Raw genomic sequence first — 15,155 nt, 5'->3', positions numbered from 1 at the left:
TCACTCCAGTAAAAACAGGATTCCTCTCATGACTTAAGTCTGCGTTCAGGGTTCGGTTTGTAAATTGTCTGTTTAAGCTTGAGAGTGTCGTAAAAAAACACCTGAGCATACGTACTGAATAAAAGCTACGTAGCTGCGAAGGGCTTGAAAAGGCTCGCAGGAACTCGCCGCTGTGATTGCAATGATAATTTCTAATTGACGTTGTTGCTCTGCTGAGACAACAAAGCAGATTTCCTCTTTAGCGCGCTGAGTCGATAATTGTAGGATTTGCTGTTGTTGAAGATAAAGACCTTTCAGTTTGGTAGCAGATTTGCAGGAATTATTGCTGCGGTTTTGCTCTCTTCTTGCATCATTTGTGGGCCTTTTCTTGATTTTTATAGCCAGACTGTACTGTGAATTCATTCATTAAAGATAATAATGTAACGGTAGAATTTGTGTATTAGTGTTTGGATTCACACAATCAACAACCCTCAAGCGGATATGCGAACATCCCATAATTTTGTTTATTTATTTGAATGTATTATTGCAAGCAGAAAATATGTTCGGGGTGTTTTGGTTTTTTGACATTACACAATGTGTACAGCAGAGGGCGCCCTGAATCCATTAAAAACGATGACCAGCGTTGTCAGCCTAAATACTGAGTGGATGTTCTGTCCATTTCCGCCCCGCATGATGAGAGGAGATGTTTTCCTGTTACGTGTTCACGCTTGTCACAATGAGCTGCTGTATTTTTGACAATTTTCACTTTTCTGCTTTATGAAGCTCACCCCACTAATTCCACTGTTATTTCCTAACTTTAGAGGAGAGCCTGATTTTTATAAAGGTTCGATAGAATCAAGCTTAAAGGCTTGAGAGTTTTGCTGTTTCCACCTTAAAATTGCCCTAAATCCATCCTTCTTGTGAAGTGCAACAGAATGCTGCCACCTCTGCAGGGGCGTCGGGCTCCTAATGGTCAAACAGAGCTGCTGAAGGTTAACAGAACAGTTGCAGTCCAGTGTTTTTCTGTTGTTGGTGTTTATATTGTTGCACAGATGAAAAGGCTCCCAGAAATTTGAGGTTGACCAGTTTTCACTGATGTCTTGGTTGACTTTCTTAAGATACCAAAAGTCACTGAGATTGGAGGGAGTCCAGTGTTTTGGCAGCACAAAGACAGGTGGACCCTGGTGGAATGGGTTCAGCAAGGCTCCCACATATGTGCAACTTGAGCACCGAGTTGCTGTGGTGATGGGCAGAACGAGACACCCGACGCTATAAGAGGAAAACCGATTTGAGAAAAGCATCCACTTGTTGCGTACTGATTCTTCAATAATCCTTCTGAGTCACTTAACCTTCACATGTTTTTTCTTCTCTAAAAAGGTCTTTGACTCTCAGACTGAACTCTTGTATCTATTAATTCGATCAAAGCATTAATATACACGTAACAGCTTCGTTCTGGAGGAGAAATATATCAATAACATTTTATAAGAAGGTTTTTATTCCTGAGACCTCTGGCATGCTGTCCAATGCAAAGTACAATGGTGTACACCGCTCACTGGGAGCTTTGGTAACACTGGGGATAAAAATTGAAGCGCCAATTGATCAAAGTTCTGGGTAAAAATGGGTGACATTTACCTCCTTACATACTTAATGTTCTTAGATCCCGGTGGAAAATAAGGCTGCGACTTATCTACAGTCTGCTATAACTCAAGCCCCCCTTTTGCATCTTACACAGGAATGTTTCAGGTTATTTTTATTTTACATGGTGTGTGCATCAGCTTTGCACACTAGGAACTGCTTGTTTTCTACAGTATGAGCGGTGTTTGGAGGCTCTGTGTTCCACCTGCGGACATCATCTCAGACCTTTTGCACCGCTGATGGTCTCTGCAGCCACAGTTGTGACTCAGTGAGGTTGCTGCCATATTCACAGCCATGTCTGTACGCCTGGCCCACGCAGTGTGTTCTTGAAAGGTCCTGAGAGAGGGGACAGGTGGGATGAAGAAAGAAAAAGCTACAAAACGAGGGGAAATGAGAGTAAAAATGACCCCCGATAACAGTCGTGCCTGACTGCACAGAACTGGGTTTTAACCCGCCGTCCCCAAACTGTCTGTCTTTGTCTTCCCTGCAGAACGCCGGGAAGCTGTTTCGGATCAGAGTGGTCGGTGGATCGGCAGCCTACAGCTATCTGTCTCCACAGGACAGCAGACCGCTGCACCACCCTGCAGTAGACAGGTACAAGGCGAGCGTGTGCAGGCAAAACCAAACGCCTACACACTCCAGCAGGAGTTAATGTTAATCCGTGATCATCAACTTGAACCATCTGGGCCATAATGAGGCCGATCTGCAGCACTGCTGCAGTGTGCGGCTGCTAGTTTTTTAAACCAGACTACTTGTGATTAAAGGTTTGAGTGTAAGGAGGACTGAAACAATGCTGGTGGCAAAGAAATTGAAGTGGGCGCCCCCTAGTGAGCATGAGTCATGAGAATTTAGTATTTTAATTAAATACTGAGGTCACACTGTGTGAATTTAGCCCGATTTGGAGTTTTCCGATGGCAGAACAAGCGTCTTTACCTCTTGTAGTGTGACACCACCAAAGAGTGGCGAGCTAGGATGTCTCACGACCACGACACGGAAAGTCTGGCGCGTCAGAATCTTGCCGAGTCAGCGACCTGTTTCCTGTCTGGGTCTGAGGGGGAAACCTGTTGTCTGAGCTCCATTGAAGGTCACAGATAGAAGCTTTTGAAGGAGCTTATTTATATGGGGGGAGGGGCCCAAACGCGGAGGAAAAGATTTCCAGTTGATTTTACAGTTTTCCCTCTTGCTGCGTTGTAGAGCTCTCAAACTCTGCGGCACAGGGGGGCCTCCACACACGAAGCTTGTTATCGAGTGGGAGAACAAGACGAAAGAATGGTGAGCGTTTTTTTCCCATTTCATCCACGCAGGCATGCCAGCTGCCGAGCGAGACCCTGTTGTCTTTTGTGTGGGGGGAAAAAACCCTAAAACTTCTCCCTGATGTACGTGTTTGTCCACCAGTCTGTTTGGCAACATCCAGGAGGAGGTGGTGAAGGATGCGGAGAGCGTGAGGAATCAGCAGCAGCAGCACCTGCAGCAGCATAGCTGCACCCTGGACGAGTGCTTCCAGTTGTATACCAAAGAAGAACAGGTAGGGGAGCTTCATGAAGCGGTTCTTCTTGCTTCCTTCCGCCCCCCATTTCAATCCCCTCTGTAATGGACTCACTCCCAATAAGAACAAGTTAAAATCCACCCAAGTTCAAGCTGAACCAACACCGATAAACATGATGAATTAACCTGTTTACACAGATGTTTAACTTTCACATGGAGGGATGAGACTTCAAATGTCACCTGATTGAACAGGTCATGATGGAGAACAGGTCCTCCCGGCTATGAGCCGACACGTTTAATCCCATCATCATAATCCCGGATGCTATTAGTATTCCGTGTGCTGCGTTTTGCGTCTAGCAGGACTCCAGTCACACACACAACCTTTGAACGGTGGCCTCCCTCCAAAAGTGACAGACTTGTACGTGAATTGATCATCGACTTCAAAAACTCGGCTCCGTATCTGGAGCGTCACATTCAATGGACACTGGTTTTAGCTAAAAGTCAAGCAATGTGTGATGAGCCTTCAGGGACGGCGTGTGAAATGTTCAAAGAATTCATTTTTTTGTCAGCTTTCAGAAGAAGTAATATTTCAAACACCCACATATCCTCTTTTGACACCACATATAATATCGCATAATGACACCTTTTTAAAATGGTCTTAGTATTTACGTGCAAACAAGTAAACATATTTTCTGCCCTTTGTAAACCAGAGGGAAAAAATAATACCTATTCTTCTGTTGGTCTTTATAGCTTAACTGAAGATTTTCATTTAAAAAAATACCTCCTGTAGTTATGTTATTTACCTATTTAATGTTTTCTTTCCATTTTTCAAATAATGGCTGACAATTTAAAGCAACGCTACGACAAACACACATGGACTAACTGTTCAGGCAGAGCTGAAGCACAGCCAAGGAGAGGACAGGAAGAGAGTAGGCAGAAATACATTAATAGAAATACATTAATAATACAAGCTGCTGGTATGAGAGTAGAGTGGGTCAGCGGGGTCGGAGGTCGGCAGGCCAGCATACAGCAATAAAGGTGGTGGTACCTGTTGATGAATACAGAGAGAGAGGGGAGAAGCAGAGACACTACACAAGAAATAACATCACTGATCTACTTGGTGGAGAGGAGAGGAGTGGGGTGGAGAGGGGTGGAGAGGAGAGGAGAGGAGAGGGGTGGAGAGGAGAGGAGCGGAGAGGAGAGGGGAGGAGAGGAGAGGAGAGGAGAGGAGAGGAGAGGGGTGGAGAGGAGAGGAGAGGGGTGGATAGGAGAGGAGCGGAGAGGAGAGGAGAGGGGAGGAGAGGAGAGGAGAGGGGTGGAGAGGAGAGGGGTGGAGAGGAGAGGGGTGGAGAGAGAGGAGAGGGAGGAGGGGGGAGAATAGAGGGGAGAGGAGAGGAGAGGGGTGGAGAGGAGAGGAGAGGGAAGGGAGAGGGGAGGATAGAGGGGGGAGAGGAGAGGAGAGGGGTGGAGAGGAGAGGAGAGGGAAGGGAGAGGTGAGAATAGAGGGGAGAGGAGAGGAGAGGGAGAGAGGGGAGGAGAGGAGAAATAGAGGAGGGGAGAGGAGAGGAGGGGGGAGAGGAGAGGAGAGGAGAGGAGAGGAGAAGATAGAGGGGAGGAGAGGAGGGGGGAGAGGAGAGGGAGGGGGAGAGGAAGAGGAGAGGAGAATAGAGGGGAGAGGAGAGGAGAATAGAGGGGAGAGGAGAGAGGAGGGGAAAGGGAGAGAGAGAGGAGAGGAGAGGGGGGGGAGAATAGAGGGGAGAGGAGAGGGAGAGAGGGGAGGAGAGGAGAATAGAGGGGAGGAGAGGGGAGGGGAGAATAGAGGGGAGGAGAGGAGAGGAGGGTGAGAGGAGAGGAGAGGGAGGGAAGAGGAGAATAGAGGGGAGAGGAGAGGAGAGGAGAGGAGAGGAGAGGAGAGGAGAGGAGAGGAGAGGAGAGGAGAGGAGAGGAGAGCATGACCCAGTGGGGTGACAGAGGCCTGTCAGGTGATCCTGTTTCTGGACCCCGGCAGCCTCGGTCTCTAGCAGCAGAACTAAGATATTAACCTAATAAATAGACGACCCTCTAAATATAGTAATTATGTCTAGGATAATAACTGGAACTACAGAATTACTGACAATAAGCTTTAAGGAAGGAAGCCACATCAGCAGAGTCTGGGTCTGGAGTGTGGGATTCTCCAGCTGGGTGCTTTAATGGAGGCTGTGGCTGTGTGAGCTGATCGTTAAACGGACTTAATTAGCGAGTTGGGAGTCTCCAGGGAGTTCGGCCTCGCTGCTGTTGGGCTTTCATCAACCTCGACAGGAAGTTGAGGCTCATCCAGCCCTCAGAAAGAGAAGTGGCAAGGCTGGATGGCGTGTTCCTCACAGATTTGTACATTTTATATCAGAATAAAGTTTTTGGGGTCTTTTTGAAACATATATTTTAACACTTTTGACCTGGAACTCTATTTATCCGTCTGGTCCAAGGTGTTTACTGATGTGTGTGAACAGGACGTTTGTGCCAACAGCGTTCTGTCTCCATCTTGTTAAAGCTGATCACAGCGAGGTCAGGCAGAGGTTCCGCTGATTCATCCCCACCATGCCCGAACCTTTGAGCAAACACACGCAAATACCTCAGAGGTAAAGATGAGGAAGAGTCTGAAGCATCAGCGCAGCACCGCTCACTGCGCGGAGGAAAGCTGCATCTCTGATCTCTGATCTCAGCACCGTCCCATGTTGCTCAGATCGCATCGCTTTATCATTTTAGGTTTTTTCTAATGTGCTTGAGGTGCACGATCTCGCAGGAGTAGAAGTACTTTGGCCTGTCGGCCGCTCCAGGTTCGCAGACACTTTATGGAGGAATTGGGGGGTTATTGTGAGAGGAAACGGGGAGAAAGTCCATTTCCACTGGTCCTTTAAAGACGTGGGACTCAAAGGTTAATTTTAACATCAGGGACGTTCTTTGGTCCCAATGAGCTGAAGCCATCAGACCCGACCTCAACAGAACACACAGCTTTTGGGTCTGTCTGAGGGAACTTTAGTGTTTCTGTCTGCATTTTGACAGGAAGCATTAAAAACAAACATATAATTTCCTGCAGTGATCTGAACCAGATCACTGTTCCATACCTGATCCGGGTCACGCTCCGGTTAAATAGGCCGTGCTTCATTTGCATGTGGGCTTTTCAGCTTTGTGGGCGATGCAGGTGGCATTTCTGTCTCACCTGCGGCAGGTCTCATCATCATCATGCGTCCAGTGTTTGTGTAGCTTTGCTTTCACAGAATCAGCCCAACAGAGCCCCATAAGCATCTAGAGGTAGCAACACGCTTGCAGAAGGAGGGATTATAAAGGCTAGATTTGGTTATCTCTGCCATAAATGTATTCTGTATGTAAGTGCACATCAACAGTAACCAGTAACCAATCCTGTCATAGCTGGTAAAGACATACAAATACATGATTTATGCTATTTTAGTAAGTACAGAAATATGGATGTCACTGATTCCAGCTGGCCCCGGACGATGCGTGGAAGTGTCCCCACTGTAAGCAGCTTCAGCAAGGCATGGTGAAGATGAGCCTGTGGACTCTCCCGGACATCCTCATCCTCCATCTCAAGCGCTTCCGACAGGTAAGACTGACCTTTGACTGACGGGCACGTTGAACAACTTATGTTATGTTCTGCGTAAATCTGCTGCTTTTTTCTTCTTTTTTATGATGGATTAATATTTGACAGGCCACACTAGATATGACTTTTGAGAAGTATGATGTCATTTAGCTGTCCAAATTATGAGAGCGCATACACAATTCTAACGAGCACAAGGGCAGGAATTGGGGGCGTAAAAACTTAAAATGGAGAGATCGTCTTGTCAAGCCAGGAAACCTGTCAACAAGCGAGCGAAGACGGCGCGAGCAGGCTGAGGCGTCGCTGCAGCTTCCACATCTGCGCGCTGTCATAATTTATACGCCCGTGATTATTCGCCACAAGAGTATTTTTATTGTTGTTACGCCCTCTGTCCCGGCGCTCTCGACAGCATCCGTCTAAAGTTGAAATATGCAGGGGCGGGGGGTTCGACGATAATTGCGATTGTCAGACCATGTGACCCCAAATGGCTGAAATGTTGTCACATGGGTACGAGATAAAAAAGAGAACCCGACAATCCTGGAGAAACAGGCGATCAGCATGATGGATTTATTTCCCCTTAACTTTCCCCTTGGCTTTCCCCTTAACTGCTGACTAGGAAGCTCTGACACTAACTTCAATAACTGTTTGTGAGCTAAAAGAGAAGGTACTTATTTGTGACTGTGTTTGAGCACCCCAGGAATCGCTGCTTGCGAGGGATTTCTTTATCTTTACATTCTGGCTCTGCTGTAAAATACAGAGATTTGTGCAGGGTTACATGCAAATGTATTTTTCTAAAGAAAAGAAAATGCCCGCGTGCTTTGTCAGAAAGTTACAATCAAGTGGGCCAAGTTGCTGTCGAGGCCAGAGTTTAAAACTGCTCCGCGATTCCAAAGAGCGCCCATCTGCAGTGCACATACGCAACCAGCCCACCCGCTCACAGCAGACCTGCGGGAACTGTTCCAACTGTTCGTCCCACCCACATCGATGCTGAAGCGTCTCCATTAGTACAGTCGGCCATTTTGTTTGAAATTAAGAGAACCATTGTGAAATCCATCCATCCATCCTCTACCGCTTATCCGGGGTCGGGTCGCGGGGGCAGCAGCCTAAGAAGAGAAGCCCAGACTTCCCTCTCCCCATTGTGAAATAATATATCATTATCCACCTTTATATAGCAGCCATACATCCTGCGCTTCACTCTCATGGCTGGATTTTTTCATAATTATATATATTTTCCCCCTGTAATACATGTTATAACATCAAAAGGATATTCATTGCCTGTGATATAAATAATGAGTCATTTGGACAGAGGTTGTGTGATAACAAACGCACAAAAATACACATTTTGCTGAGTTTGGCAGGTCTAGAAAATGATCCCGTCCACCTCACAGATGGTGCTACTCCCCACAAGTCCCCGACTCCCAGCCCTGCAACTTCCTGCTCCTGCCCCCAAGCAGCCTCACAGGACACCTGAAACTCTTTTTTTTTTTGTCCTGATGTGGGTGACATTAGACGTGTCCTCGCCTTCCACTTTCCTGGCTGACCGTGGTCTCTGTAGCAGGTGCTCCTGGTCCCTTTAAGATTAAGATGGACTTTATTCATCCCCGTGGGGAAATTGAGTTATAGTAGCAGCGTATGCAGAGTAAAGAGACAGAAAAAAAAATAAATACAGATAAGATTAGAGTGTTATAAGCATATATACATACAGCATATATTATAAGCATATATATAATATATACATAATATAATATATACATATTATAAGCATTATAAGCATATATACATAAATATAGAATAAATTAGAAATAAAATTACAGCATAAACATTACACAATTATTGTTGAGTTGGTTTGAGTGAATTATAGAGTTTAATGGCGGACGGCAGGAATGACTTCCTGTACCGTTCCTTAGAGCAGCGAGGCTGCAGGAGTCTGTTGCTGAAGCTGCTCCTCAGTTTGTCCACTGTGTTATGGAGGGGGTGGGAGGGATTGTCCATGATTGTCCGCAGTTTCAACACCATCCTGTCCCTCACCACCTCGTCCAAGTTATCAAGTCTACAGCCAACAACAGACCCTGCCTTTTTGATGAGTTTGTTGAGTCTGTTGGCATCCTTTGCTTTAATGCCTGCACCCCAGCACACTGCAGCAAAGAAGATGGTGCTAGCCATAACAGACTGGTAGAACATGTGGAGCATCCTGCTGCACACACTGAAGGACCTGAGTCTCCTGAGGAAATAGAGTCTGCTCATGGCCTTCTTGTAAACAGCATCGGTGTTTGTGGACCACTCCAGTTTATTGTCCAGCTGGACACCCAGGAACCTGTAAGATGGGACTAGTTCCACTTTAGCGCCATCTTGTCTGAACTTTTTGAATCCCATCCGTCGTGTTTTTCCACAGCCTCGGCTTTCAATCAGCCAGCCCCCCTGTTGGACAGATTGCAAAGCGATCTCCTGCAGGCATGCAAAGGTCACCATTATTATTGTGCGTCGGGTTCAGGTCCTTGTGAACCTGCCAACTTCACTTGGTTGCTGCACAACAAACCTTTAATGGCAGCGGGGGATAAAACAACCACTTGGTGCAATTAAAGGCCATGGATTTGGGGTAAAGAAAAGCAATTTGAAAGGCAGACTGAGTGTTTTAGCAATTTTTTCTTAGCATGTCAGAATGTCTCAAGAAAATGTTCCTTTTGAAAGAGAAAATGTGTCCACTAATGTAGTCGGGGCACATAATGGTGCTTTATTGAACCCGCCTCTGCAGCTTCCGTAATAGAAGTCTTTAGCATGTGTAATGTGCACAGCGCTGAATATCTAACTACGAAATGCCGAAACAGGTTGGCGAGCGGAGGAACAAGCTGTCCACGCCGGTGCGTTTCCCCATGGCCGGCCTGGACATGGCCCCCCATGTCGTCAAAAGGAGTCAGAGCGTGAAGAATGTGAACACGGGAGCCTGGCCGCCCTCTTGGAAGCAGTCTTCAGGCAAACAGCAACAGCCCGCGGATTTGATCCTCCCCCGCGACTACCTGTACGACCTGTACGCTGTGTGTAACCACCACGGAGGAATGCACGGAGGACATTATACAGGTAAAATGTCGTCTGGTAAAAGACAGCATTGACTTTATAATACCGAGCAATTACCAGGATGTGATTGGTCCAGCCGAGTGCTCAATTGAAAAATAATGGGCAAAAATGTTCCAAGCCTTTCACTCTTATCGAACCTCCTGACCTCCTTCTGGAGTCGGCTCATGAACCGGGGCGTGTCTCCATAGCGTGCGGCCCACGGCTCCTCCGCCCAGCTCGTGTCTTCATGACCAGTGGGTCATGGATGGGTTAAACGCAGTCATTAATGGTGCAAATGTTTGGTTTCTTCCTTTTCTCTCTCTCTTCCGTTCGCCCTCTTCCCCGCTTCATCTGTTCATTTTTGATTCTTCCCACGGGCCACTTATTTCATGCCTTGCAGCACAAGCAGCACAATAACAACTAGACTTTTGACCTCTCGCAGCTGCTGATATTAGCAATACAAGCGATGACACTGGAAGGGCCGAAATCTCTTGACATGTTTCACTGGCTTGTCGGTGGGTGTATGATTCTTGTAATGATTTTATTTAAATTGCAGCTTATTGCAGGAACTCTGTGGATGGACAGTGGTATAGCTATGACGACAGCAGCGTAGACTTGATCCCAGAGGAAGAAGTATGCACCAGAGGCGCCTACATCCTCTTCTATGAGAGACGCAATGCGATTCCTCCATGGTCAGCCAGTTGCTCTGTCAGAGGTAAAGTATGAATCTTTGATACCTATTGTCTCCTGGGTTAAGTTGTATGGAAACTCCTGCCGTACGTTCAGCTTTTTGCAGCTTTTTCAGATGTTGGATACAGGTTTTAACCCTGCAGTAGCTTCCTGTCGTCCCGCAAAACTCTGGGGTTTTATCTAATTTGATGGTGATGGATTCTTCTCTTCCTCGTAGGTTCCACAAGTTCCTCGGTGTCGGATCACTGGCTCATTCGACTGACGGGAGACAGTAAAAGAGGAAGTGTGGTTTCTCGATCTTCCATCACATTCCCGCCCTCCACCCCTGACTCGCCCGAGTCTCCGGTCTTCGTTGACGATGGCCCTAAAGAGGAAAGAGGTAGGGAGCCGTAGTCTGCTCCTCTTTATCTCAATGTAAAAACTAAATGTTTCCCTTTTTGATTTAGGAGGGTTTGAGAACAGGCCATTTATCAAGGGTCTTCAGGGTCGTAGCGTGAGCATGCGAGCCCCCAGCAAGACCAAGGACACCTTCAGCAAGGTGCTCCCCCTACGCTGGTCCTTGGGATCCAAAGACAGACGTAAACCTGACCCAGTGCCTCCATCTGTTAGAGAACCTGCCCCCGTGGAACTGGTGCAATACTTGGAATCTGGGCGACGGCCCCGGTGCACAAAGGATTCTATAGTCACCTTAATGGGTGATCCGCACAGCACAAGGGACGTTCCTGAGGGCCAGGCGGCAGCCAGGGTCCGGTCTTCCAGTAACGCTAGCCTAACTCGTGAAGTTAAGACCAGAGTTGAATCTCCACAGGTTCCAGAGGGCCAAAGGAGGCCGTCAGAAAAGGCGGCAAGCTTGAGAGGCAGCAAGGCAAGTCAGGCAAAGGCCGAAAGCACCGCCAATATCAACAGTAGCTCCAGCCGTAGCACCCTCACACGGAGGAAAGATGGGCGGAAGCAAAGCTCCACAGCGGCCCAGGACAAGGAGAGCGCCAGTGTTGGAGTTCTGCCCAGTTCCAGCACTCCCAGTCTCCGAGACGGGACGCTGAGGAGACAAAAAGGGGACCGTGCTGAAAGGGAACACCACATCTCTCATGAAGGGAAGTCCAGAGCCAAGAAAGGAGAAGTTCCCAAGAGCCACGACGGGTTGTTCTCGTTCTTCAAAGGTAAGATGAAGAAGGAAAAAGAATCTCCGAAATCCAGGGAAGGTGAGTCCGGAAAAGATGTTGGCAAGGAAGAAACTAGTAGGAGCCTTTCAAGGCTGTCACTGTCCAACGGGGCAGCAACACGGGGAATCGGCGCCACAGAAGGCAAGTCCAACGGTTCGGACCAGCGCCAGACTGACGAGATGGCAAACGGCAAAGTGGCGCAAAGAACCACGGCCATCAAACGCTCCCAGAGCTCTTCCAACATCCCCACCAAAGCCGAGCAGAGCATGAACAGGACGGCGTCGCTGCATCGCAACGGCATGTCCGCCGGGCCGCCCCGCGGCCTGACGGCAGACAAGCCGTCTTACGGCACGCTGCAGAGAACTCGTTACAGTACCACTTCCCTGGGACGCAAAAGGACGGTGCCCGAGTCCAGTTTCTGACACGCGTGACGGGACAAAAGCGCACAGGGACGGAAATCCGGTGTGCAGTGAAGGACGTCTGGACCCTTTGTTTACACGTGCAGTTTTATCCCGCTTGTTTCGGGTGGCTGCATCCAGCCAAATGACCGGCCATCGTTTGTGCCTTTTGTCAGAGCTGCGGGACGTTGATGTCTTAAAGGAAATGAAGACGGTTTTGTTCGACAGAGCAACGACTTCTTTTCCTCCGACTCTTAAACATCCAAGCAATCAAAATCGTGAAAAATCGGTGACACTGAAGGAACATTGTGAACTTTGTGAAACGGGATCGACGGGACCTTCTTTCTCACTTGTGCCTTCTCGTCGCTTCGACATATTTTATACGAGTTTTTATTTCTTTTTATGCATATATATATATAAATATATATATAAAAAGTCCCAGTTATGTGTACAAGAATTCACAGTGGAGACTTGAGATCGCGTCATCTCTTTAGCTCCATGCTGAGACACGTTAATGACCATGTTGAGCTAACGAAGACACTTTTGTCCAGTGGTGACGCTAAACCTGGACATCACGTTATATTTGGGAACAATGTGACCTGTCAGTTATCAGAAGTAGCTTCTTTAATGACTGAAAACAAGTGCCTGAGTAAAGAATATGCAATTCACCGAAGAACACTCGTACAGTCACACGTGCACACCTGAACCCGCATGTGGCCGACAGTCGTGTCTTATAGCTGCGGAGAGAGAGTCCGTGAGATTTACTGTATTCTGTGTGATTCCGAACATCTGGGACACGCTGATTGTGAGTGATTGAAGACTGTAGCGTTGTTTATTTGCTAATCAGATCTCAGTTTAAAAATTGGTCAGCACAAAATGGCTTTAAATGCGCCGGATTATTTGCAGAAATGTTCTTTTAATTGGGCCCTGACGGCCGGTGCATTGAAAGGGTGGACAGCTGGAACCAGAAAAAAGAAGGTGGGGTGGGAGGGGCTTGTATCTTACTGCAGTCAGCCACTAGAGGGCAGCTGCAATGCTTTGTGCTGAACCCCTGAAATTGTCCATCTTTATTTTCAGTTAGTCAACTAAACACCAACACCGGAGCCTTGCTAACAAACCTGTGGTGGGCGTGGCTTAATTAAATATAGATTTTCTTAAAATACATAACCTGCAATACCTTTTTTTTAATCCATTAGCCTTTTGTTGGCTTCAGTGTTTACAAGAGCTCCTGGTTTCTCTTCTGAAACATTCCAAAATGAATCCAAATGGGCCAGAATGTGTCGATGTTTAAAGGTGTTTGGTTTGTTTCTCCTTTCAAAAGAAATGTTTTTTTGAACAGTTAAAAATGGGGAATATTACAAACGGATTCGATCAGGAGTTACAAATAAATGAAGTGAAACTGAAAATGCACATTTCCGTATTTCCATAAATTTTACCGCACTTACCAAAATCAGATTTCACATGCGTAAACAATCTTAAAGTGCAATTTATCACAATGACGGTTGGCAGAAAAAGTATTTATTAAAGAAAAATGGATATTTAGAAATTTAAAAAACTACATACCTGAATATTTGTATGTTAAATTGACAATATCTTTATTAGTAAATGTAAAATGTTTTTGATTTTAAAGAAGAAATGTATTTTCCAGCTAAATCAGTTGCCTTTTTACTGTAACCAAAGTAGCCTGTTTGCCAAATATGAAAACTCGAGGCTGCTTCTCTTGATTTGTGGGACACGTTCAGTTGATCATTGATTGTCACGGCTGTTTACGCGAGGACTTTTGTCCATCTTCATGACTATGATTCGAAAGACTTTTTCTAGCGATTTGGTGGGATTTCGCAGCAGCAAATAAATGATCGGAATAAATGATATTCGACCTCTTATTGATTTTAGCCCGTTTTGCGCTCAGTCCACTAACTGCTGTAATATTTACACTTTTGTCTCTTTTCATGTCCCCCCCCCCCCCCCCCCCCCCCCCCCACACACACACACACACACACACACACACGCTCGCATTCCACCACCACAATCAAAATTGGACTGAAATTTCTTCGGCACTGGAGGCACAAGAATGAACGTAAGCTGGAACAAAAGTCCGGCAGGGTCTTTATAGCTCGAGAGATCCAACATTGATTGGGTTCTTTTAGTTTCCATTCCATTGTTGCACTTGAAAACAGTGCATACACACCTTAAATACAGCTATTACTTTGCTTTCAGTCCCTTCAGACTCTCGGTTTTGGGGGAAAAATCGCCGCATGTCAAAAGAAATTGTTTTTATTTTTAGTTGAGTGCAGATGCAGCGAGTGTAAATAAAAAAGAAAAGCACCCTCTGCCTTGAATACCCTGCACTGCCACTCTTAAGGCATCATTTACAGCCTGCAGCAGCCTCAGCAAGACCTCAGCAAGCTGTACTTTCACAACAGAATAAGACATGAGGTTGCCTCAGACTAAATAGATGTTCAGTGAAATTTGGTGAACCCATCAACCATCCAAGGCAGAGGCAGAGTGAGTGAGACAGCTGAGCCAAGGCTGCCGGAGAGCTTCAGTTTACTGTGTGTTATTCCAGCACATTGATGGCATTTAGGAAGATGGCAGCTGTTGTTATAGTTACACTACAATCTAAAAAAAAGAAATGTACGTGTACTTTACAATCGTTACAGGATTTTGCGTGGGAGCAGGAAATAAAACAAAGTGAATACATAAACCTTGTCACTACTTGTTTTGTGACTCCAAAGTTCAGAGTATAGAGCATTGTTCGCAGTTATTTTCCTTTTTTTTTTAAACATCAGTCATCTTTGCAAAGCTTTATTCCTTTTCAAGGGCGGTAAAAAGAACTTTGCATCAGCTTTTAAACCTCAACTGGGTGGAGGTTTCAGTCAGAGGTGTCAAGATTCTCTCCTCTGTGTAGGTGCGCTTGTTTCGCAGGCAGTTTGTGGCGTTTGCCTTCCTGTTTTCCTTCGTTCTGCTCTCGTCCTGCGTGGCCCTCCTGGACGCTTCTCACCTGTTCTTCTCACCAAACCCATCCGCTCTCTTTCCAGTCTGGTCCCAGCTTACAGAACTGTTGTTGACCCTTCAGGGGCCACGGGGCGTCCACGCTTCGAAGGGCCCGGAGGGTCAACCGCCTTATCTCGCTTTATATTTGACCATTTAGCCTCCTAAGTG

The 15,155-nt window shown here is 46.6% G+C and overlaps 1 protein-coding gene across 1 annotated transcript in view; it reads left to right on the top strand.

Annotated features, from left to right (window-relative positions):
* Positions 1-12,226, top strand: part of usp43a (ubiquitin specific peptidase 43a) — a 40,550-nt gene extending 28,324 nt beyond the window's left edge. Inside the window, exons 9-16 of the mRNA XM_057034592.1 lie at positions 2,105-2,208; positions 2,809-2,886; positions 3,010-3,139; positions 6,578-6,697; positions 9,517-9,766; positions 10,299-10,457; positions 10,650-10,811; positions 10,879-12,226. Of these exons, the coding sequence (XP_056890572.1) occupies positions 2,105-2,208; positions 2,809-2,886; positions 3,010-3,139; positions 6,578-6,697; positions 9,517-9,766; positions 10,299-10,457; positions 10,650-10,811; positions 10,879-12,017 (2,142 nt within the window). The 3' untranslated portion in view covers positions 12,018-12,226. The remainder of the gene's footprint in view (positions 1-2,104; positions 2,209-2,808; positions 2,887-3,009; positions 3,140-6,577; positions 6,698-9,516; positions 9,767-10,298; positions 10,458-10,649; positions 10,812-10,878) is intronic.
* Positions 12,227-15,155: the final 2,929 nt, after the last annotated feature.

The sequence above is a fragment of the Takifugu flavidus genome, chromosome 6 (assembly GCF_003711565.1).
Source record: "Takifugu flavidus isolate HTHZ2018 chromosome 6, ASM371156v2, whole genome shotgun sequence".
Classification (NCBI taxonomy): domain Eukaryota; kingdom Metazoa; phylum Chordata; class Actinopteri; order Tetraodontiformes; family Tetraodontidae; genus Takifugu; species Takifugu flavidus.
This window is presented reverse-complemented; position numbering and strand designations above follow the sequence as displayed.